The sequence below is a fragment of the Momordica charantia genome, assembly GCF_013281855.1.
Source record: "Momordica charantia cultivar OHB3-1 chromosome 10 unlocalized genomic scaffold, Mcharantia_2.0 BLBB01000010.1, whole genome shotgun sequence".
NCBI classification, from domain to species: Eukaryota; Viridiplantae; Streptophyta; class Magnoliopsida; order Cucurbitales; family Cucurbitaceae; genus Momordica; species Momordica charantia.
This window is the reverse complement of record NW_028275158.1, coordinates 878,966-901,999: the sequence shown is the minus strand read 5'-3', so window position 1 is coordinate 901,999 and position 23,034 is coordinate 878,966. Positions and strand designations below refer to the sequence as shown.

Sequence of the window (23,034 nt, the reverse complement as noted above, 5' to 3'; positions counted from 1 at the left end):
AAATGTTGACATGTCGACGGATATTTAGAACCATGGTGGTAATTGACATACATCTTCAATCTAGAAATTGTAAGGTCGATTTCTCATATTTATGTATTGTACTAAAAAAATTAGATACTCATCTATTATTGATTGAGTATTCTAACACACGTACCTTGTATTAAAAGGATAGAAAAAGAAGTTTGGAATCGTGGCATTTTACATTCTCAATTTTTAAAAAATCAAATTGCGAATACTTTTCTTTTTACAGTCCAAGAGGGGCTTCTCTGTAATTTAGCAAAATAAAAATTGTTTACCACTCAGCTGCCCACTTCGAGCAAAAGGATTTGTCTGATCAGAGTGGGGAGGAGGGAGGAGAGAGAGAGAGAGGGGGAGAGAGGGAGGGTCTCTTGAGTTCGAAGAACTTCGAAGTCCAAGGTTAGTCTTCCTCTGCAATATTCTGAATTTGAGGAACCCTAATTTTGCAATCATATTGTCTTTCAAGAATTTGATCGCTGATTTTCATGTTCTTACTACAATACGCGTAATATTTGATTGTTTATAGTGTTTTTAACCCTAGATATATGTTAATTTGTGGATAAATGTTGTCAATAGACTTATATATGAATTGAAGGATAATGGGAGTTGCATTTCCAGGTCTCGTCGACCTTTTGTCTGGCTACTGAGGAAGCCGAGGAATTGTTTCCAGAAATTACTATTTGAATCTTTACGACGGTTCGTAGTTGTCCTAACCGGTAAATTATTGGGTTAATTGACCTAATGTTGATCCAATATTTCTGTTCCAGTGATTTAGTTGTAAGTTGGATGGAAACTGACTGCGTTGATTGTCAGCTATTCATTTAAATGTGTTTTTATTCGTTGATGATTTTTCTATTGCCCATTTTGATTTTTCCCTTCTCCATTTTCAATTTTAGAAATCCCATAACATCCATATGTTGCATATTGGGACCTTAAAGAGTGTGACATGTTGAAAGCTTTAAATGGTTCTTCATATTTGAGTTAGTGCAAATTTATTGATTATTGTATTGAGCAATTAAAACTACTTTCTTATGGAAATTCTACAATCCACACTTTATCTACTCTCACCTATTGCTCACTCTTAACTGACCATTTCGACGAAGTATTAATCGTAAGGTCATAACCAATAACAACATGGGACAGTTTATAGTTTGAACATTTCTACGTATGCTCTAGAATCAATCAGATGGCTGTGAAGACAGGACTTTAGTTTCCTTTTCATTTTTGTTCAGAAGATCACTCTTTCAGTTTTGGTTGGTGTGTGTGTGTGTTTGTTTTTTTTTTTTCTTTTGTTAATGAATGGATGTTTTGGTCTTGCAGGTTGCATGAATTTCTCTGGTCAAGCTTACATCAGAGAAAGAATGCAACTTTGGTTGCCAAATTTACAATTTTAGGAGTATTGAAATAGACAAGGAAGTTGGATATTAATTAGTTCATTATGGAGCCCATGTGGAAACTTATATATTTGCTTGAGCCTGCACCCGTCACTCTCATTGTGACTGCAGTGGCTGTTACATTTGGATCTGCTTTCCGGGCCCTAAATTATGGGAAGGAAATGGAGCGAAATCGTGACTTTTCAGAAGCATCCATTACGCTGGACAGGTCCCAAGCGCTAATGATTCCAGTTATGAGTTCTTGCAGTTTGCTTTTGATGTTCTACCTGTTCTCTTCCGTGTCCCAACTTCTTACTGCATTCACAGCAGTTGCCTCTGTTTCATCCCTCTTCTTCTGTTTATCTCCTTACATGACCTATTTAAAGTCCCAGTTTGGATTGGCTGATCCTTATGTATCAAGGTGTTGTTCCAAGTCATTTACACGAATTCAAGGGTTATTGTTGTTGGCATGTTCTGGTCTAGTTGCAGCTTGGCTTGTTTCTGGGCATTGGATATTGAACAATTTGTTAGGAATTTCAATATGTGTTGCATTTGTCAGCCATGTACGTCTTCCTAATGTTAAAATATGTGCAATGCTCCTCGTTTGTCTCTTTGTATATGATATATTCTGGGTTTTCTTCTCTGAGAGATTCTTTGGGGCAAATGTAATGGTATCTGTTGCAACCCAGCAAGCGTCAAATCCTGTTCACACAGTTGCTAACAGTTTAAGTCTTCCTGGTCTGCAATTGATAACTAAGAAGCTGGAGTTACCTGTGAAGATAGTTTTTCCAAGGAACTTACTTGGAGGAGTCATTCCAGGAAAAAGTGCCACTGATTTCATGATGCTTGGTCTTGGTGATATGGTATGCACTATACAGTTATATTTTCCTCCCTTGCACTATCTTTTTTCATATAAATTCCTCCAATGACAGTTGGCAGTATTCTGTGTTTTTCAGTTTCGCATCTTTATTTGTTTGTTCATTATTCATTTAGAAGATTTAATGAAATGAGCAATCTGCCCATGAAAATACAATTACCATGTTTATCAAGGTTAGAGAACCATGCAGTTGGCAGTATTCTGTGTTTTTCAGTTTTGCATCTTTATTTGTTTGTTCATTATTCATTTAGAAGATTTAATGAAATGAGCAATCTGCCCATGAAAATACAATTACCATGTTTATCAAGGTTAGAGAACCATGCAGCTCAACATTATGTTCTATTATAAATGAACTATTTCTTTCTCAAGACTCTTAGACTCTTTAAACGTTCTTGCATGCATCTGGAAATTTTGGGAATCTATTGCTGTAAGATTTTCTTCCTCTAAAATAAAAACATAATCCTCCGGATGAATGAAATATCCCAAAGGTATGGTTTCATGATATAGAATCACATATTTGTTGTGTGGGTACGTTTGATTGGAATATTTTAGTTTTCTAAAAAATATGAGATTATAGAGGGGATGAAATCCCTCAATGCAAACCAGGGAAAATTACCCAAAAAAGAAAAAAAGAAAACTCTTCCAACTCGAACAAAAGTGTTTCTATTCTATCCTGATCAATTCCAGTCTTTTACTAAGGTGTTTGTGTAATATTTGTTGTTTCAAACTGTAGGCAATTCCTGCCATGTTTCTAGCTCTAGTTCTTTGTTTTGATCATCGGAAGAGTAGGGACACAGTCAATCTCTCAGATATCCACACAAGAGGACACAAGTACATTTGGTATGCCCTGCCTGGATATGCCATTGGGCTGGTGACTGCTCTAGCAGCTGGCGTTTTGACTCACTCACCTCAACCTGCTCTATTATATCTGGTAATGTCGTTTCATTTTTTCTAGGCCGTTCATGCATGCATATTTTTCTTATAAACAGCTTAGTTTACTGGTGAAAGAGTATGAACTAGTTACATAAGTATGCTCCTCCATTGAAGTATGAACTAGTTAGATAAGTGACACTTAAAAGTTTTAGAGAAAGAGAGAGTCCCTGCCTGCCCCATGGATCTTCTCATCCCGAGTTTTTGTTGTTACAAGTACTTCCTAAATCATAATATATTAAGACCCAACATTTCCTAGGTGGCTTTTCGATTTTATTTTTCAGAATGAGTGATATAGAGAGAGTATCTGGCTCTTTTTACATCCCGTGTTATTGTTGTTATAAATACTTGCTCAATCACTATACACGATGACGAGCATTTTTCCTAGGGTACCTCTTGAGGTGTTTGGAATGCGAGAGAGTCACTGGATTTTTTTTACATCATGAATTATTGTTGTTACAAATACTTCCTCAATCATGATCCTAGGTACCTTTTGGGTACTTTTTGGGGATTCAGTCCCTGGTACTAATCTGCTTCTTACTGTTTATTAATTTTGGTATCTGCAGGTGCCTTCTACATTAGGGCCTGTTATTGCCATCTCTTGGGTAAGGAAGGATCTTTTTGAGTTATGGGAAGGTCCTTTGCCGAGCCCCAACGATAAAGCACGCCAAGTAGAAACAGTTTGAGTTGCTCACCTCCTTTGTTCATGAAGGGAGTTGTAAAGTCATTTGCTGTATCAAATGCTATCCTTATTTGAAAACATTGGTCAGAAAATTTGTCATTTGTATGGAAAATTTGCTGCACGGCTTACCAAAAATTCTGTTTAAATGCCCAAGTCATTAGTGAGATGGGAAAAGGATGCTTCAACTCTGGTGTGGATAAAGGAAAAAAGATTATACCACTTTTCGTTCTTTGGATTCTTTCTTTTTGGGGTGGGGGAAACTTGAGGATTATCGTTTCATTGCACTTCAACTTCAATTGCCGCTTTCTAAATATAATCATGGGAAATTCGGTGATATAGGTATTTTTTAATTCATTATTAACTTTTGGCTTTAGTTTATCTTAATCTCTGATGTGTCATATGAATGTGTATATAATTGTATTATTATATTTGATTATATTGGATTGACATTTGGGCCGGTCCAAATGAAACTCGAATGAATTGGCCCATTAAAAAACAAAATTTCAAATCCAATCCAATTCGGAAGGACATGGTTGGATTGGACCAGTCAAATGTTGACTTCGAACTGAACTTGAATCAGACTTGGGTCGATCTTTGCACTTTTGACTCCATAGTGAGATTGAACCAGTGCTTTATTTCCATGGCAAAACTCAGCCCAAGTTTTCATCAAGAAACTAGAAACCCCCATCGCAAATGGAAATCAATCTTCATTTTTGACAAAAAAAAAAAACATTACCACATTTAGAAATTGTTGAAACCTTAATCTAAAAATCATGGTATAACTGCTGGAAACTACGTCTATTTATCGGAAAAAAAATTAGCTCTATAAGTGAAGGGAATCGATTCGAACTTCAGATTTGAGAAAACTATTGAAATCCCACATGAGAGTCAGAAGATTTTGAGAGCAAAAAATTTCAGTTGTTCTTCCTCCCAAATTTGAGAATGCAAAGGTTAAAAGAGAGTACTATAGTTTCATTTAAAACAAGGGATATAATTGTCTAACTTCGGTCAATTTCTTAAACCAAAAACCTGTTGGGTCATTATGGTCCATTTCCAATCTGTTGATTCGAACGACGCCGTGTTGCTTGATTGGAACCAAAAAAAAAAAAAAAAAAAAATACCGCCCCTCCAATTTCCCTAAACCCTTCTTGCCCCCCCCAAGCGAGGAGGGAGTTGCAGAGAGCTTGGAAGCTAGATAGCAATGGGAACCTCTGTTCAGGTGACGCCTCTTTGCGGGGTCTACAATGAAAACCCTCTATCATATTTGGTCTCCGTCGACGGCTTCAACTTCCTTATTGACTGTGGTTGGAACGACCACTTCGACCCTGCTCTTCTTCAACCTCTCTCCAGGTTCGCTTTCTCAATTTTTCTTCGCAATTTGTTTTGTTTGAGCTTAATTTTTAAATTCCATGCACGGAAGCTACTTAATACCATATGAATGCCGGATGCTGCTGGCTGAAAAGCAGTGGAGTACTTTCTTTAGAAGTCGTACTTCATTTTGAACAGAACGGGTTTACTGAATTAAAGGGAAAAGAAGGGATAATTGCTCACTGGATAAAAGGCTTCTCAACAAATGGGCTATATACTTGATTTTTGTTTATGTCCATCGGCCTTAATGCATAATTGTGGTATTTCAGGGTGGCATCGACGATAGATGCAGTTTTGATATCACATCCTGATACACTTCACCTTGGTGCCCTTCCTTATGCCATGAAACAGCTTGGACTTGCTGCTCCAGTTTTTTCCACTGAACCCGTGTATCGATTGGGCCTTCTTACAATGTATGATCAGTATATTGCTAGGAAGGTAAGAGTTTTTCATGTAATTTGGTTCCTAAATGCTATTAGTTTACCAAATGAAAACAAGCTACTGCACTATTTACCCCGACTTTGAAAAAAGACTTGCACTCAAGTTTGGAGTGAAGTAAAGAATGAAGTTCTTTTGTAGCCTTGTGAGCGTGATATACTCCCACAATTATGGGAGTGATGACTGACGTAGCAAGTTTTTGTCAATTTTGTATATGACATTTTTTGCAGTTAACTTGTCTAGGTCCAGTTTATATGTGGGCTTGGCCCCATAAAGTTTTTTGTATTTCTTGTCATTTTTCTTATTTTTGATTGTTTGTGGTGGATTCGGGGGGGGGGGGGGGGGGGGTGGGGTGGGGAATCGCGGATCATTATCAGAACCAAGTTCTGTATTTCATTTGAAGATGGATGCTAATGTAATGTAATGCTGACAATTCATATTCCCATTTGTTATGAGTAATCCTTTTATATTTGAGTCAAAATAATAGTTTCTGCATCTCATATTTGCCATTGATTACTGATTGGTGTTTTCACTAGCTTTTCATTCAATGGATTCTTCTTAATTGTCTTTGTGCTGGGTGTTGCCATATGGACGCCTACCCTTTCCCCTCTGCAGCAAGTATCGGAGTTTGATCTATTTACATTGGATGATATCGATTCTGCTTTCCAAGTTGTAACCAGACTAACATACTCCCAGAATCATCATCTTTCAGGTGGCTATTCTCGGTCTTGTTTATTTAAGATCAAAGTTAGTCAATCTCTCTCTCTCTCTCTCGGTTGGTTAATAATGCCGTATGTTTGATTATGACCTCACCTAATATATCTTGGAAACTCAGTCACTCATTCATCTAAGAAGCAAAAATAAGATATGACATGATATGTTATGAATATAATGACTGTCATTTTCTAAACAGAAAAGAAAAAGGAAAAAAACTGAAGGACATCTACATGACAATAACAATTTTGCTGAAATATGTGTCTCCTATGGGCAATTAAAGATGCCAATGACATGTTTCCCATGATGCTGCATTTTACAACAATGTCATATAAAAGCAATGGAAAACCAAATAACCATATTTCTAAGGATTCAATGTCTTCAAAGAAAAAGAAATTTAAAATCAAATATTTCCATACAATGGATATGCTTAAATGGTTTAATGTTTGAACCCTAGTCATCCGTCCTTTTGTTTACATTTTGTTCTTCAATGCCTTTGTCTCTTATTAACAAAATTACTTTGCTCTCTTATTTTTGTTGTATCTCATGCATGAACTTGTTTGTATCTGTTTGAAATTAAAAAAAATAGTATAAAGAGATTTAACAATTGAGTTTGAATGTCCAATTAGTGTTGGATTGTTAAGGTATCCAGCTTATATAAAACATGGCCATACTACTTAGATTAAAATGTCTGTTCTCTATAGTTGTATAGCGATGTGATGATTTGTTGAAATTTGTTGTTAAGACTTGGCAATTCCTTTTTTCTTTTAATATAGATATATATTTTATTTTTTTAAGATGAGACTAAACTTTCATTAAGAACCAAAAAAAATTATGTGGAGCAGGCCCAAAAGCCCAACAAAACAAGAACTAACCAGAAACCACTCAATATTTTCAATAAAAGAAGTAGATGTCTCAAAATAAAAGGAGAGTAAAGACCAAAAGGCAAATATTGAATGCTAATCAGGAAGAAGGTTATGGCTTATTATTTGTTTACCGTTACTTAGGTTGTTCTCAAATACTTAGGCTGTATAGAGTCTCTTTCCTTTGGCTTTTGCGATCTTGTGGGTGTGCAGTAGAGATTGTTGTTCTATGATAGAGGCAATTCTTCATTTTCCTCCCTTTTGAGTGTTTTTGCAGGCCTGTTTTTTTGCTATTTTTGGTGGGTTTATGACTTGAGAGGCATTTTTAGAGGGGTGAAGAAGTCTTGGAAGATGTGTGGGAGGTTGTTAGATTTAATGCCTCTTTGTAGGGTTCTGTTACTAAACCATTTTGTAATATCGGTTAGGTTTTATTATTTTGGATGGGAGCTGTTTGTTAGTTTGGACTCCTTATGAGGGGCTGGTTTCTTGTTATGCCATTGTTTTTAATTTCATGTTTCTCAATGAAAGTATGGTTTTTCATTTTAAAAAAACTCCTCTCTAATATTTTAATGACAGGCAAAGGAGAGGGAATAGTTATTGCACCTCACGTGGCTGGGCATCTTTTGGGGGGAACCCTATGGAAGATAACTAAGGATGGAGAAGATGTTATATATGCTGTTGACTTCAACCACCGCAAGGAAAGGTATAGTAACTGTTGTTACAAGCACCATCACTTGCATTAAGATAATACAAGGATACTTATTTTAACTTACTATCAGGCATCTGAACGGAACCATTTTAGAGTCATTTGTGCGACCTGCTGTATTGATAACTGATGCTTATAATGCTCTAAATAATCAACCTTACAGACGCCAAAAGGACAAAGAATTCGGAGGTACTTAAAATCTGTTTTAGGTTTTTAAAATTCTTCATTGCATCTGCAAGAGATTCCATCATTTGCCTCATTCTTCCCCTCAGCCTCCATGCCTGCTTGCGGGGAAAAAGTGTATTTATGCTAAAAGTCCTTTGTTAAGGATGATTAGTAGTTTTTGCCAATAATTGTTGATGAAAGTTACCATTTTGGTTAACATAGATACTATCCAGAAGACCTTAAGAGCTAATGGAAATGTGTTACTTCCTGTTGATACTGCTGGGCGAGTGTTGGAGCTTATTCAAATTTTGGAATGGGTTAGTTGGGGGACGATAAAACCCCTTTTGTCTTTTAATCTATTTTTGTTGTAAAAATTTTCATTCGTGTTAACTAAGAAGCAATGTTCAGTCTCATTGATAAATCATTGTTATTATTGCAGTACTGGGAAGAAGAAAGTTTAAATTATCCCATCTACTTTTTAACTTATGTTTCATCAAGCACAATTGATTATATCAAGAGTTTCCTGGAGTGGATGAGTGATACAATAGCAAAGTCTTTTGAACACACACGGAACAATGCTTTTCTTCTCAAGTAAGTATTCTTCTAAGTGTTACATTTTCTCTCTTTCGGTAGGAAAGTGAAAATTCATTTAAAAAGAAAGGAGCACAGACAAGGGGATAGTTGCAAGTAAATCCCGTTGCCTTGAGGGTTCAAGTGTTTCATATTTTATAACATGCTCTAGTTGCCTTTGATTTTAGAAATTGAGACTAAAATAAATTTTAATTTAGCAGAGTGCTGTGAAGTGATATGAGTGAAACTAAGAACTCTTACCAGGCAGTTGCTCCAAATCTTGCAGGCATGTGACCCTTCTAATCAATAAAAGTGAACTTGATAATGCTCCAGATGGTCCAAAGGTTAATTGCAATAAATTGTTGATTTTGCTCAATGTTTTACCTCCTTTTGCTCGACATTTAAATGAATTGCCTTTTATGTCATATCTCTTATAGGTTGTTCTAGCATCAATGGCTAGTTTGGAAGCTGGTTACTCACATGACATTTTTGTTGAGTGGGCAAATGATGCCAAAAATCTCGTGCTTTTTTCTGAGAAAGGCCAGGTATTCTTCAGTAACTTGTTTACTTGGTTAGCATTCCAGACCTTTCTAGTGATTTTTCATGTTTTGGTTTTCTATCAGTCTTCAGTCCTAGGAACTCATTGGCTGTTCTCCAAAATTTATTTGTAACACTAGCAAGAATGCTGTTCCATCTTTATTTCCATTTTAAAAAAATCTTCCATAGATTAGATGAGAGGTTTCTGTCATTGAAAACAACAACATGTTTAATCTTATTCCAAGTTGCTTTCTTAGTTCTTCTAGGAAAGACTACATTTTATGTTTAATCCCATTTTATCTTAATTTCCAAGTAGATGGTCTTTCTGGCAATAGTCAGTGACAATTTATTTTTTAGTATACTCTTAGTGCCATAATTATTTTTAGTATACTCTTAGTGCCATGTGCGTGCCTTGCTAGGACTGTGCTTGGAAGTTGGAACACTAATTATGTAGTTTTTTTTCTGCGTCTACTAGCATGTTAAACTGCATGCTTCGTTGAACTCTTATAACTCCTACATTGTATTGTGAATGTGTAACCCCTTCAGTTGGAAAATGTAGTTTGCCACTTTGGCTCGTATGCTTCAAGCAGATCCACCTCCAAAAGCTGTTAAGGTAACTGTGTCTAAGAGAGTTCCTTTGGCTGGAGACGAGCTACTTGCTTATGAAGAAGAGCAAAACAGGAAAAAGGAAGAAGCTCTTAAGGCTAGTTTGCTCAAGGAGGAACAATCCAAAGCATCTCATGGAACTGATAATGATACTGGTGATCCAATGATCATTGATGCTAGCAGTAATGCATCACCAGATGGTACGATGATCTGCAGTTTTGTAGAGCGTGCAAACTTTTTACAGTTAGGAATTATGATCATCCAAACTGTCTACTTGAATTGGCAAAGATATTTTAAGTGAAAATGAAATTGGTTATAGAAACATTAAACAAAAAGTTTTCCCGAACTCTGTTATGGAAACATTGAATGCCGAGTTTATGTAGGTTACTTTGAACTTTCTATATTCTAACAAGGGTCATTTGATGTGTCATGACCTTAATTGAACATGATCTGCAATATAGTTTGTTGAGTTATAAGGGTCATTAGATGTGTCAGGTTTCTGCTTCAATTAATTTTTTTTTGTTATTTTTAAATGCTGCTGGAGGATATAAATGCTATAAATGCCCCTGAGACATTGATCTATTACTTAGTGTCAACTATTGCTTGGACACAACACAACTATTTGAATTACATCAGATATTTTGGTTGTCATTATCTTTTCTTAGTCCGAACTTACATGCATCCAGTGGCAGCCGAAATGGATTTCTACATCTATTAGACTTAAGATTTTGTCAGTTATGCGATCAAAGCAAGTAGAAAAGGAGATCCTTATCTTCACTACAATCATCAATCTGATCTGTGAATTCTTATGATTTGCTTTGAATCAATTTTCATTTCTTTACACTTAGCTGTAAAATCTTCCTGCATTTTTTCATATTTGGTCAATGGACGTCTAGTGGGTTTAAACTGTGGCAATTCTCCAGGCTTGTCGATGAATGTTTTTTCTATTGGAATTATAACATATGTTTTAATAATTTTTAGTGGAATTAATTGGTTGTCTGATTGTATCTTGCAGTAGGTGGTTCACATGTAAGTGCATATCGAGATATATTAATTGATGGCTTCGTTCCTCCTTCAACAAGCGTTGCTCCAATGTTTCCCTTTTATGAAAACACTTCCGAATGGGATGATTTTGGTGAAGTAATAAATCCTGATGATTATGTAATTAAGGATGAAGACATGGACCAAGCAGCGATGCATGTAAGATTCATTGATGAAGTCCTTCCTTGTAGTATAATTTAGGGAACCGTTTTTTTTGTTTTCTGAGAAGAGAAACCATTTTGTTAAACATTGAATATAATATCCTGTTTGCTTTGAATTTTGAGAATGAGTTTCTTTTCTTCTTTGGTTGGATGAGAAGCCAATACTTTTTGGGTTTAAAATTTGTTGTCATTAATAGCTCACAGTTAAATGAACTTGAATTTTATGCCCTTTGTCATTTGCATTGTGAATGGATTGCAAATTTACTAGAACCAAACTTGCAGGCTGGTGGGGACGTGGATGGAAAACTAGATGAAACTGCTGCTAACCTGATCCTGGATATGAAGCCTTCAAAAGTTGTATCTAACGAATTGACAGTAAGTTGTTCTCTGATTAAAGTTCTTTTAAGGTTTATATTTGTCGGTTGAAGTCACATGAATGTGAATTTGATGTTATTGTCACCAAAATATATAAAACATATATAAAGGTTCTTTATAGTAAAACCTTTTACTTATGGAGAAGTTATAATGAGTTAATGAAAATTTTTTTTCCCTGATCTGTCACTTCTTTTTCCAAGTGCTCAATTTTATATTTTCCATTGATCATCTTTGTTCCCATGTTCAATTTGGAGATACAATCAAGTTATTTATCTACTGACCCTGACGCAGTATATGTTTCTACAATTTCCCTGTCCAGGTCCAAGTGAAATGTTCATTGCATTACATGGATTTTGAAGGTCGTTCAGATGGGAGATCAATTAAATCAATACTCTCCCACGTTGCTCCCTTGAAGCTTGTATGGTGTTTTCTTATAACTGCTGTTGCGTTGTGTATAAATAAGTTTGTGACATTTGTAACTATAGATTGTAGGAAGAAAGCTCAGTGTAGCTGAGTTGGTATATTCTGAGAAATTTCCTATGAGTTGATTGGATATTGATCCACGTTGTGTGTACTCGCGATATCTTTTTGTTGTTTCATTAAGCATTGTTCAGCGTTACCCCAAAAATTACTTATATCAATGACCAACCATTTGATTTTTTTTCTCTTTTTATAAATGTTGTTTGAAGGTTTTGGTGCATGGAACTGCTGAGGCCACTGAGCATCTTAAGCAACATTGCCTAAAAAACGTCTGTCCCCATGTCTATGCCCCCCAAATTGAAGAGACGATTGATGTGACTTCTGATCTGTGTGCATATAAGGTAGGGTACAGTCGAGACTCTTCATTTCCTTTTCAGGTTGTGATTTCATATATTGAAGCTAACAAAATCTCCGATTCTTGAATTTCAGGTACAACTTTCAGAGAAACTGATGAGTAATGTGCTGTTCAAGAAGGTAAAGTTTTGGATACCCATGCAATTTTCTTTCCAAAATTAACTTGTTCTTTACATTAGTGTAAGCAGTCTTCCTTATGATGTCTGACATAATTTCAAGTACAGCTTGGAGATTATGAAATCGCTTGGCTTGATGCTGAAGTAGGGAAGACTGAGAATGGAACGTTGTCTTTACTTCCCCTCTCAAAGGCTGCTTTGCCTCATAAATCTGTTCTTGTTGGTGACTTAAAGATGGCTGACTACAAACAATTTCTTGCCAGCAAGGGAATACAGGTATCTTTGCTTGTGAACCTCCCTCTTGAAGGGAATAAATATCCCCTTTTTGACATGTAGAGACACTAAATCCGCAATGGAGCGAGTAAGAAAAGTGTCATCCTATGTGCATTGCAGGTGGAATTTGCTGGGGGTGCTTTGAGATGCGGTGAGTATGTCACAATACGCAAGGTTGCAGATGCAAGTCAGAAGGTGAGGAATTCTAAAATATTGGGAAAATAGACAAATTGGATATGACTTTTAATATTGCTTACCGGATTATTCCCCAAAGGGTAGCCCGGTTGACAAGGTTTGGGATCTCTTGGTCATACTGGCTTAGAGGTCTCAACTTCGAACCTCCGGTGAACTTAATACCAAAAACCCTTGAGTACAGGAAAGCAAAGCTACGACTCCTAGTTATCAAAAAAATAAAAATGAAAATTGCTTACCGACTTTGAACCATGCTTCGGCTCCATACCACAAATGAAATGCATGTTTGCTTGTAGTGATGTTGTTTGGCTAATACTATCTCCATATTTATGCAGGGTGGCGGTTCTGGTACTCAGCAAGTTGTCATCGAAGGGCCCTTATGTGAGGATTATTATAAAATTAGGGAACTTCTGTATTCACAATTTTATTTGCTGTAGTTTGCGACATGATTTCTTGAGATGCCTCATTGAACATAGAAGGGGTACAGCAGTTATAGAATGTGAACTTCCAAGTGGAAAATGTATTCATTTTATTTTATTTTTTCTGTTCTCATATGTGTCTTTGCGGTATGTTTCATAGCTGAAATTAGACAACTAATTTTCCTATTTGTTTTCCTGTGGAAGTCTATGTAACAGAAAAATGTATGATATGATTCATGTTACTATGGTCGCTGCCTTAACGAGCAAACCAAACCAGTTGTCTATGTACCATAGAAGATTTAGCTATGGCTGGCCTTAACTTTCTATGGTGGAACTCTCAAACCTTCGAGTTCGAAATGGATCAATTTTGTCGAGACGGGTTTCCTGCTCAATGGAAGGAAAACACCGTTGGGTCGACAATTGGTGTCCAGATTTCTAACTGTTAGGATTCAGTTTTTCATAATTCTAAGCATTCATTCAGTTGACGTTTAAAAACTTGTTTTGGGAGTGGAATTAAAGTTGTTCCTTCTCTGCTTAAAAGTCATCTTGCCAACCTAAGTACTATTTAACTCGTTAATACATTTATATTTTATTAAAAAGTCGTGGTCTCAAATCTGTACCCTTCAACGTTATTATATCTCGAAAGAAAAAGTCTTCAACTCGACTAACACGCAAAGTTATTGAGATTAAAGCTTCCATAGTTTACTATATTTTCTCCCTTTTGTTTTCTTTTTAGCTTGAAAATTTTCATCCAATTGAAATCGTGGTTATCTATTTTTTTTTTGTTGGTACTGAGGACATTCTAATTCTTCATATAAATATATTTGGTTGTTCTTTATGACTTTTTTAGATCCTTTACTCATATTATTTTTTCTATTTATTTGATGTATGTAAGGATAGAGGTTCAAACTCTAATTTTTTAATGGTAGATATATATCTGTTTTTTGTTGGCAGTTAGTGAAGGAAAATTCTAAAAATAGAAAAAATTCACAAGGCAACAGTAGTAGTAATGAAGTTCATAATTCACATAGACCATTTTATCGATTATTTAACTCTCAAAGTAATAATATTGAACGCATGGAACAGGAAAAGGAAAAACTCTTGATCTAATTAATTAATTTTAACATAAAATAATATCCAATTAATTTGTCTCCTTGGAGTTACCTTGTTCAACCTTCGAAGTGACGACAGACGGGAAACATAAGGAGGAAGAAAAAACATTCTTCTTCTTCGTTGGGATAGAAAGATAACTAAAAAGTCTTCCTTTTCTTCCACCCTCTTAACCACCAAAAACCCTACTCATTTTTACTCCATACTTTCTGCAATTCAACCCGTTTTTTTGTTTTCCCAATTCATGCTTAAATTATCTGCAAAGCTACCTGAATCCGACCCTTTTCTTCAAACTTCTTCAATTTCTTGCGAGTTGTTCAATCTGCTATTGGAGTAGGAATTTTCATGGCTTCCACTCCTGCCACGTGTTCACCGATCTCTCTCCAGCTTCGGCTAGCGCTGAATTGCAAGAATTGCGCGAAATTCCCTTCAGTTCTTGTTCGGGCGAGAGTGAGGAAGCTGGATCCTCGGGTCCGCATGACTTGTTATCCTATTGTTTATAATGGCGCGATAATCGAAAGAGCAAATGGGCAGCGCCGTAGTGGAGTTTGTTTTGCTCGATCGGATTCGACAGGCGATGGATTCTCAGGGTGGTCGGAATCGGATTCCGGGGAGGAGGTTTTGGACTTGCGGAGAAAGACGTGGTTTGGAGGTACTGCACTTTTTAAATTTTCATTATGATTTTTCGTTGCGGTCTGTTTGATTGCTGAGAAGAAGGGGGAAACGAGAATCTCAATGTCTTATGGAGCTGTAATTTTCTATTATCTTGGGCCTTTCTTTTTCTTGCTATTTTTGAAGGAGAGCCGGCTATATAGGATTTGAACAAATTGCTGGGGAAATTCTTCTCGCCCCATGTTGGGTTACATTGCCGTTATCTTAGTAACAAAAAACTCTTGCTGTTAATGTGGTTCTGATGACATGGTAAATATCAATTGATTATCAAGTTGGGTCACTTTGTTGTTGAACACGTTGATTGGCAATGCCTATAATGATGTTTAATAGTTCCTGGAAACAATTTTTCATTTTGAGATTTTCGTATGGATGAAGTTTAAGAATTTTCAACCTTATGTGCTTGACTGCTCATTTATGTTTTTAGTTTTCCGCTATCAGTTAATTCAGTAATGGTTTTGAAGTAGTTTCTTTCAGGGTTGGTGGGAATTGGAATTACTGGATTCATTCTTGTTTCGGGAATCACCTTTGCAGCATGGTCAATAAGCAAGCAGAATAGTTCCAGTAAGTTCTAACTTGCATATTGTGGCTATAACAGACTTGATGTTGAATTAGTTGAGAGAGTGACCGAGGAATGTTTTCATTCTATGTGCAAGCAGTCATTTGGCTTTATTTCATACTCTTGTTTATAAACTATCGTCCCCAATTCAATAAAATGTTTATTGTAAAAAAAAAAAAAACAAAAGACTATTGTCCCTAATTCTGTAATCCGACCTTTTTTTTTCTTATTCTTCTTACTACAATTATAATTTGTAGGACAAAAGCCACAAATGGAGGCCTTAAGTACGCAGCAAGAATTATTATTGGACTCTGATACTGGAAATGATAGGCTGGGTGAAAATGAAAAAGAAGATAACAGTGTGAATGCAGATGATAGAACTCTCGCTGGTAAAACAGGTAATCATGAGGAATCTTCTTCATATACAGAAAATGAAGATCTCGACAAAAATACAGTTGGTGATGGTGTTGATGTCGAGAAGTTATCAGGAAATGATGTTGAATCTTCATCCAGCAATAATGATGTCAATAATGTTGCTTCCTTCCAAGAAGATTTCCAATCTGATTCCCCATCAGCTGTTACGTCAGTTGCTGCCGGAAGTTTGAGTTCACTTATGGAGACTGATTCTAGTGTAGCTTCCGGTTCTAAAGATGGAAACGACTGTCATGCTGTTGGTACAGAAGTCTTAAATTCTGAACCTGAAATGAACATATTGAAAGATGGCCCAGATAACTCTTCTAATTCTAATACTAATTCATTAAACCCTAAAACTGATATTCAGGATGAAACACCTGACACTAGTGAAAATTATGATTTCAGCTCTGAGCATAAAATGAACCTAGTACCTGAGAAGTTACCACTCTATGATGATAGTACATCAAACCATAATTCTGGCAACCAGTATGAACCACCTGGGCCTCTTAATGAAATTTCAGATTCTTCGTTGCATGAACTTTCTAGCGTGTCTGGCGACACAGCCAAGGAATCAGGATTTGTTGACAGAGAGACTGTGACTGAATCATCTAAACAAGTTCTGAACCCCACCAAAACTGAAAGGCTCTTATCTGAGGCAACTACATCAACCTTAGAACAGCAAATAGAAAGAGGATTATCTGAAGCAGCATTTGTCTCTGTCACAGCTTATCCATTGGTTGATGTTCAAGAGAAAGATCATGAAACTATCATGAATAGTACTGCTGCCAAACCGGAACTACAAGGGATTTTATTTTCTTCTGCAGGTGTTCCTGCTCCTTTGGCTTCTGCAGCTATAAAAACACTTCCTGGAAAGGTCCTAGTTCCTGCAGTTGTGGATCAGGTTCAGGGGCAGGCATTGTCAGCACTGCAAGTTTTAAAGGTACTGTGTGATGCATTTCCAAACTCAGGCCCATCAGAATGTTCGTTTTGTTGCATTTTTCTTAGCATATTCTACTCTGCCTACTGTCTGAATAATAATTATACCGCTACCTTTGCGGAAAAAATAATAATTATACCGCTTGAGAGCCTGTAGCTTCCGACTGGCTAACACACAGCTAGGGGTTTTGACACAGAAGATAATGGACCAATTTTCCTAGGTTTTTTGAAGTACAATATAGCCTGGTTATAATAACTGAATCATGTATCTTAAAGTTTGTAAATTCTTCAGGTGATAGAGGCTGAGGTTGAACCTAGTGATCTATGTACACGTCGGGAATATGCTCGTTGGCTGGTGTCTGCAAGCAGTGCTCTTTCAAGGTAACTATCACTGCTTATAGTTCACCGAAGGATTTGGACTTTAGGATCTTGAATTGGTTAACCTTTTGATTTATAATTTTACCTGAATATAACTGGTGATACAATTAAATTGTCTTCATCCATAGGAACACAACATCTAAAGTATATCCAGCAATGTATATAGAGAATGTTACTGAGTTGGCATTTGATGATATTACTCCCGAAGATCCTGATTTTGCATCTATTCAAGGTCAGTAGGATGTTTGACTTTGAGATAAGAGCTTTTTTGTTATATTGTCTAATTCATCTATATATTTCAGGTTTGGCAGAAGCTGGACTGATTTCAAGCAAACTTTCGAGACATGACATTCTTTCTTCCTTTGATGAAGACCAGGGTCCTTTTTATTTCTCTCCCGAAAGGTTATTCACCGTTTAGGGATATTTACTTTTTATCATTTGTTTCCGTTTGCATTATTCTTTCATTTTAATCATCATCATTATGTATCTTTCCACTTGTTGATTAGATATATCATTCACCTGATATATTTTGACTTCTAAAAGGAAGTTCTCTTGTTTTTCTTCATGGTTTCTGATTCTCTAGGTTGATAAACACGTATGCAACATTTAAAGATTAAAGTAAGTGTATTGTCTATCTCTGAAAGAGTGCATGAACATGTGATGTTGCCTCATGCCAAAGCCTTTTATTACCGGCTAATCTCAGTACTTTTTAAATATTCAATTGCATTGACTGGCTCTCTTTGGTTTGTGGTTGGTCTCCCCTCAACCCCTTAAATGAGCTAAAATTGCTTCTACTATTATGCTGTATCCAAACCTGCAGCCCCCTATCACGTCAAGATCTTGTGAGTTGGAAGATGGCCCTCGAGAAAAGACAGTTGCCAGAGGCAGATAGAAAGGTCAAATCATCTGAAACTTGACTTTTTGGTTTCCTCATTTCCAATTTTATGTGTGTAATTCTCATTTTTATCAAACTTTGGCTTGACTATATGCAGATGCTCCACCAAGTTTCTGGATTTATAGATACTGATAAGATCCATCCCGATGCTTGTCCTGCCCTTGTTGCTGATCTCTCTGTAGGAGAGCATGGAATTATAGCTCTAGCATTTGGTGGGTACATGTTATTGAAATTCGTAAACTGTTTTTCCTTGCAAAACATTCAAATTTTGTGGTTGACGTATCCATTTTAAAACTAACTTTGCTTCTTAAAGGATATACAAGGCTTTTCCAGCCGGATAAGCCTGTAACAAAAGCACAAGCTGCCATTGCTCTTGCAACTGGGGAGGCTTCTGATATAGTAAGTGAGGAGCTTGCAAGGATTGAAGCAGAATCAATGGCAGAAAATGCAGTTGCTGCACATGGTGCTCTAGTAGCTCAAGTTGAGAAAGATATTAATGCCAGCTTTGAGAAACAACTCTCAATTGAAAGGGAAAAGGTCGATGCCGTGGAGAAAATGGCAGAAGAGGCAAAGCAAGAGCTGGAGAGATTAAGATCAGAAAGAGAGAGAGAAAATCTCGCCTTGATGAAGGAACATGCTGCCATTGAATCGGAAATGGAAGTTTTTTCAAGATTAAGGAATGAGTTGGAGGAGCAGTTGCAAGGCCTGATGAGTAATAAAGTAGAGGTATCTTATGAAAAGGAAAGAATCAATAAACTCAGGAAAGAAGCTGAAATCGAAAACCAGGAGATTGCCCGCCTGCAATATGAGCTTGAGGTCGAGAGAAAGGCGTTGTCCATGGCCAGGTAAGGTTTTTGCAGCCTTTTTCTTTTATGATGCCAACATTGAACATGAAATCATTGAATTTACCAATGGGTTATTGAGGAAAGTATCCCTGGATTTGTTTGTGGTTATGAAGAAATATATAAATATAACTAATAAGGAAAATACAGAATCATCGGGAGTAAGATTATTGTCATAGCCTCCGGATCATTTATGAAGCGGTTTTAACGCCCTCTTTTGTCTGTATTCGTGTGATATATGAAACATTTTTCTGCCTTAGATGAAAAAATTTTGTTCCCCATGGAAAAAACACAAATTTTGGTTTACCTTCACCCACAAATGAAAGATTCCAATCTGCATCATGACAGTTTACTTCCATCTCCATGTCTTCTATTTTGTCACGCAGAGCTTGGGCAGAGGACGAAGCGAAAAGAGCAAGAGAACAAGCCAAAGCACTTGAAGAGGCTAGAGATCGCTGGGAAAGGCGTGGAATCAAAGTTGTCGTTGACAGCGATCTCCGTGAACAGGAATCCGCTGGCGATACTTGGCTCGATTCTAGCAAACAGTTTTCAGTCAAAGAAACTGTCGACAGGGCCGAGAACTTAATGGACAAGCTGAAAGTAATGGCTGCAGAACTAAGAGGGAAATCCAAAGAGATAGTCGACAAGATCATCGAGAAGATAGCTTTACTAATATCAAACTTGAGGCAATGGGTTTCCGACGCTGGAAAACAGGCTGAAGATCTAAAGGAAGTGGCCATTTCAAGGGCAAGTAGATCAACAAGTGAGCTGCAACAGAGCACTGCGGAGTTGAGGTTGGCGCTGAAAGAGGGAGCAAAGCGAGTTGTGGGAGATTGTAGGGAAGGAGTAGAGAAAATTACCCAAAAGTTCAAAACATCGTATGGTGATTGAGCAGCTGAGTTGAGTTTTCTATGTATTGTAATTCTGAAGAGCACAATAAAGTTGGCGTCTAGTCTATTTTGGAAAATTTTGTAAGGCACTCTCCTATAATGGAAACTTCAGTCCAAATCTACCATAAATCCCTACACATTTAAATTCATGTGTAGCTATTTAATCAAATTGGATAAGCTGTCGATAATGAACTTAACTCAGTAGTAATTGACACTCGTCTCTAATCAAAAGGTTATGATTTCAAATCAAATATATTAAAAATAATCAAATCAAGTGTAATGATTTTGTCTCTAAATCATTACATTTGTCTCTATAAAAAATCATGAGTTCGAATTTATTATATTTTACTAAAAAAACAAATGGAATGATTTATATATTATTTTTTGAAATAATATATTTGTTGGAAATGAATTTAATTAGAATTCAATTTCGTTAGAAAATGATAAGGGACAATAAACAATATAAAATTAAAAAAGGAGGAAAAAAAAGAAACAATATTAATCAATTTCACAATAGTAATTACAATATAAACTCATTCCAAAATTTACGGATAAGGTAATGGTCGTTTCTAATTTGGGCTTCACTTCTTTCCCGGGCCCAATTAGCTACTTGCTAAAAGAAGCCCAATAACATTTACAGAAGAAAGCCCAAAAGCCCCTTAGTTACCCATCACTCGCCAATATTTTGCTATAAAAGAAAGCTCTGAAAACCCTAGTTTCTTCGCTCGCCTCCGTTCTGGTCCATCTGAGAAGGTAATTCACAAATTCTATCAAGCTCTTCCGGAGTTCTTCTTTCGCTTTTTGTTGCACGTACTTCTCAGATCGATGCCGTAGATTTTTATTCTATTTTATCTGTTTAATGGCTGAGAGTACAGTATGCTGAAGTTCAAATGCCAATATGCTTTAATGTTCCTTAGAAATTTACGTTTCTTTTCCTTTTTTCTGGATCATACAAGTAGTTTCTAGCTTTTGTTTCTTTGAAGTTTAAATCCTTAATAAGTTTTCTGAACTTACGTAGAGTGCAGCACGCTGAAGTCCCCGCCCCGCCCCTTTTTTTCTTCGAAAAACCCTAATCTTCCCCTTAATCATATTATATATAATTTTGAAAAAACCTAATCCTACACCCAGCCGACCGCCTCCTTCTCTCCCCCTCCCCTTCCCTCTCGATTTTTTTCTCAGATTCACAGAATCGAAACTCTCAATTTTTCCGTCCCATCTCCGCCGCCGCCGGACTGTTCAGGTTTGATTACGTCGCCTCCAAGTTCGATTTCCCCATCTCATAGATTTATAGATGACGGTTGTACGTGGGATCTTTGTTTCTGGTTGGAGCTCGCCGAGTTGGCATCAGTGCCAACTCTTGTTGTTCAATCGTTTTTACCTTTCATATTTTTTCTTGTTTGGGGTTTGCTGAGAATAGATGCTTCTTGCATGCTCCGGATTTGTCAAATAATAATAAGTTTGAATTCCCAACCCACCCCCTGAACTTCCTTACTTCTGGTTCGACAGTATATTTGGTTTTTTAGGCTAATGTAACTATTTTTGAACAGGCAATGGCTCCGAAGCAGCCGAATTCTGGTCTCTTTGTTGGACTTAACAAAGGCCATGTTGTTACAAAGAAAGAGTTGGCTCCACGCCCCTCAGATCGTAAAGGAGTGAGTTTATTTTTGCTTCGTTTAACACACATGATTATATATATTATTTAAACTATTCCGTGTCTAAGTCTTATATGAAAAAAAAAGAAGCTTTCTACTTTGTATAGTTGGTTTTCTCAATTTTAAGTTTTTTACCCAATGGAATCTGAAATGCGAAGGGGATAGCTCGTGAGTATGCATTTGATTATTTTGCTTCCCATTATCATGTCAATAGAAAGTCTGAACGTAAACCTATTTGGATCATTATCAGTTTCTTTTGAAGATAATTTATTTCTTACCTTCCATGCATTAATTATTAATTTCTGCTTGTCATCAATTTGATTGACAATGTTGAAATCTTGCAAAATACTCTTCTTTGGTAGACTCTTGAGCATACTCAAACATTTTTCTTCTCATGTGAATTGAAACGTGTTTGGTTCTGGAATATTAATTTCATTCAAAATAATTTTAGTTGTCGCCTTGTAGAAGTCATTGACGTTAATGTCTATTGTCTCTGCAGAAAACTAGCAAAAGAGTTCTCTTTGTGAGGAGCTTGATCCGGGAAGTTGCTGGGTTTGCACCATATGAGAAGAGAATCACTGAGCTTCTTAAAGTTGGAAAGGACAAGAGAGCACTAAAAGTAGCTAAAAGAAAGCTCGGAACTCACAAGAGGGCTAAGAAGAAGAGAGAAGAGATGTCGAGTGTTCTCCGCAAGATGAGGTATTTTTAGAAGGCCTTCAATTTCTCTCCTCTTTATGATTGAATTCTTTATGTCTAATATTTACTTCGACATGCTATCAATGAAATTTCTTGATTCGATTATATTGCTTACTCACATCTTGTTTCTTTGAATTTTTTTGATACAGAGCTGGTGGAGGCGGTGAGAAGAAAAAGTGAAACCTGTCTGATTAATTTTGAAGCCTCAAATTCCCAAAATCTTAAAGACATGTTTTAGATTTTGCTATTTTTGTTATCCAGAATGAAATTCAGTTGCATTTTCAACCTTGTGTTAGATTAATTATGATGGTTTTTAGAACTTATATTTTAATTTTTACGTGTCTTCTTATTTGTACGAACCTTGGGCCATTTGTATCTTTTTTGATATAATTGCCATTAGCCTTGAGAATGCTTTATTTTTGTTGTAGAAAACTGTTAATTTTCGTATTAGGGTAATTTCCCCGAATTTCCACATTCCAGGATTCTCGAATTTACAATGTGACTGTAGGTGATGCCCCAAATTGGAAATTAAACGTTAAAAAGTATTTGCTTCAGAGTTAAGTTTGTACAATGTGGATTTAAAATTTGATTTGTATGTTTGATTGACCCCAAAGGAGTGAATAATTTTAGCCAGTCTAAATAATGTAGGTTGCAATGTATTTTGTTGATTTTGTTGTTGAATATTGCTTTCTGATTTAGTTGAGTTAGTCCAAGATGGGCCTAGGCCTAGATTAG

The 23,034-nt window shown here is 36.4% G+C and overlaps 4 protein-coding genes across 9 annotated transcripts; all 4 read left to right on the top strand.

The window, feature by feature from the left end:
• Positions 1 to 279: 279 nt before the first annotated feature.
• SPPL1 (SIGNAL PEPTIDE PEPTIDASE-LIKE 1) lies at positions 280 to 4,115 on the top strand. Of its 4 annotated transcripts, none has more exons than XM_022285349.2 (5): positions 287 to 417; positions 637 to 714; positions 1,339 to 2,254; positions 3,002 to 3,199; positions 3,765 to 4,115. In XM_022285349.2, the coding sequence occupies exons 3-5, from the start codon at positions 1,457 to 1,459 to the stop codon at positions 3,882 to 3,884; spliced, it is 1,116 nt and encodes a 371-aa protein (XP_022141041.1). In that variant the 5' UTR covers positions 287 to 417; positions 637 to 714; positions 1,339 to 1,456; the 3' UTR covers positions 3,885 to 4,115. The 4 variants fall into 4 exon arrangements, with proteins under 4 accessions (XP_022141042.1, XP_022141041.1, XP_022141039.1 ...); XM_022285347.2 differs by having other exon boundaries at positions 637 to 734; XM_022285348.2 differs by having other exon boundaries at positions 637 to 795.
• Positions 4,116 to 4,976: 861 nt separating this feature from the next.
• CPSF100 (cleavage and polyadenylation specificity factor 100) lies at positions 4,977 to 13,376 on the top strand. The gene is made up of 18 exons (XM_088118621.1): positions 4,977 to 5,230; positions 5,518 to 5,686; positions 6,302 to 6,398; positions 7,840 to 7,966; positions 8,043 to 8,158; positions 8,357 to 8,451; positions 8,574 to 8,725; positions 8,991 to 9,048; positions 9,142 to 9,249; positions 9,801 to 10,047; positions 10,863 to 11,047; positions 11,332 to 11,424; positions 11,744 to 11,842; positions 12,114 to 12,245; positions 12,334 to 12,378; positions 12,483 to 12,650; positions 12,768 to 12,842; positions 13,175 to 13,376. The coding sequence occupies exons 1-18, from the start codon at positions 5,082 to 5,084 to the stop codon at positions 13,274 to 13,276; spliced, it is 2,217 nt and encodes a 738-aa protein (XP_087974747.1). The 5' UTR covers positions 4,977 to 5,081; the 3' UTR covers positions 13,277 to 13,376.
• Positions 13,377 to 14,447: 1,071 nt separating this feature from the next.
• LOC111011467 (uncharacterized) lies at positions 14,448 to 20,120 on the top strand. 3 transcript variants are annotated; one of them, XM_022285231.2, is made up of 11 exons: positions 14,449 to 15,020; positions 15,515 to 15,601; positions 15,854 to 15,994; positions 16,835 to 16,950; positions 17,239 to 17,327; positions 17,453 to 17,556; positions 17,627 to 17,726; positions 18,145 to 18,220; positions 18,317 to 18,431; positions 18,533 to 19,064; positions 19,448 to 20,120. In XM_022285231.2, exons 1-11 carry the CDS (start codon positions 14,714 to 14,716, stop codon positions 19,950 to 19,952), a joined length of 2,172 nt encoding a protein of 723 aa, XP_022140923.1. In that variant the 5' UTR covers positions 14,449 to 14,713; the 3' UTR covers positions 19,953 to 20,120. The 3 variants fall into 3 exon arrangements, with proteins under 3 accessions (XP_022140920.1, XP_022140923.1, XP_022140921.1); XM_022285228.2 differs by having other exon boundaries at positions 14,448 to 15,020; positions 15,854 to 16,950; XM_022285229.2 differs by having other exon boundaries at positions 14,763 to 15,020; positions 15,505 to 15,601; positions 15,854 to 16,950.
• A 477-nt stretch (positions 20,121 to 20,597) lies between these two features.
• On the top strand, positions 20,598 to 22,715 carry LOC111011461 (large ribosomal subunit protein eL36). Its single transcript, XM_022285220.2, has 4 exons — positions 20,598 to 20,704; positions 21,499 to 21,603; positions 22,103 to 22,302; positions 22,449 to 22,715. The coding sequence occupies exons 2-4, from the start codon at positions 21,502 to 21,504 to the stop codon at positions 22,477 to 22,479; spliced, it is 333 nt and encodes a 110-aa protein (XP_022140912.1). The 5' UTR covers positions 20,598 to 20,704; positions 21,499 to 21,501; the 3' UTR covers positions 22,480 to 22,715.
• The last annotated feature ends 319 nt before the right edge of the window (positions 22,716 to 23,034 follow it).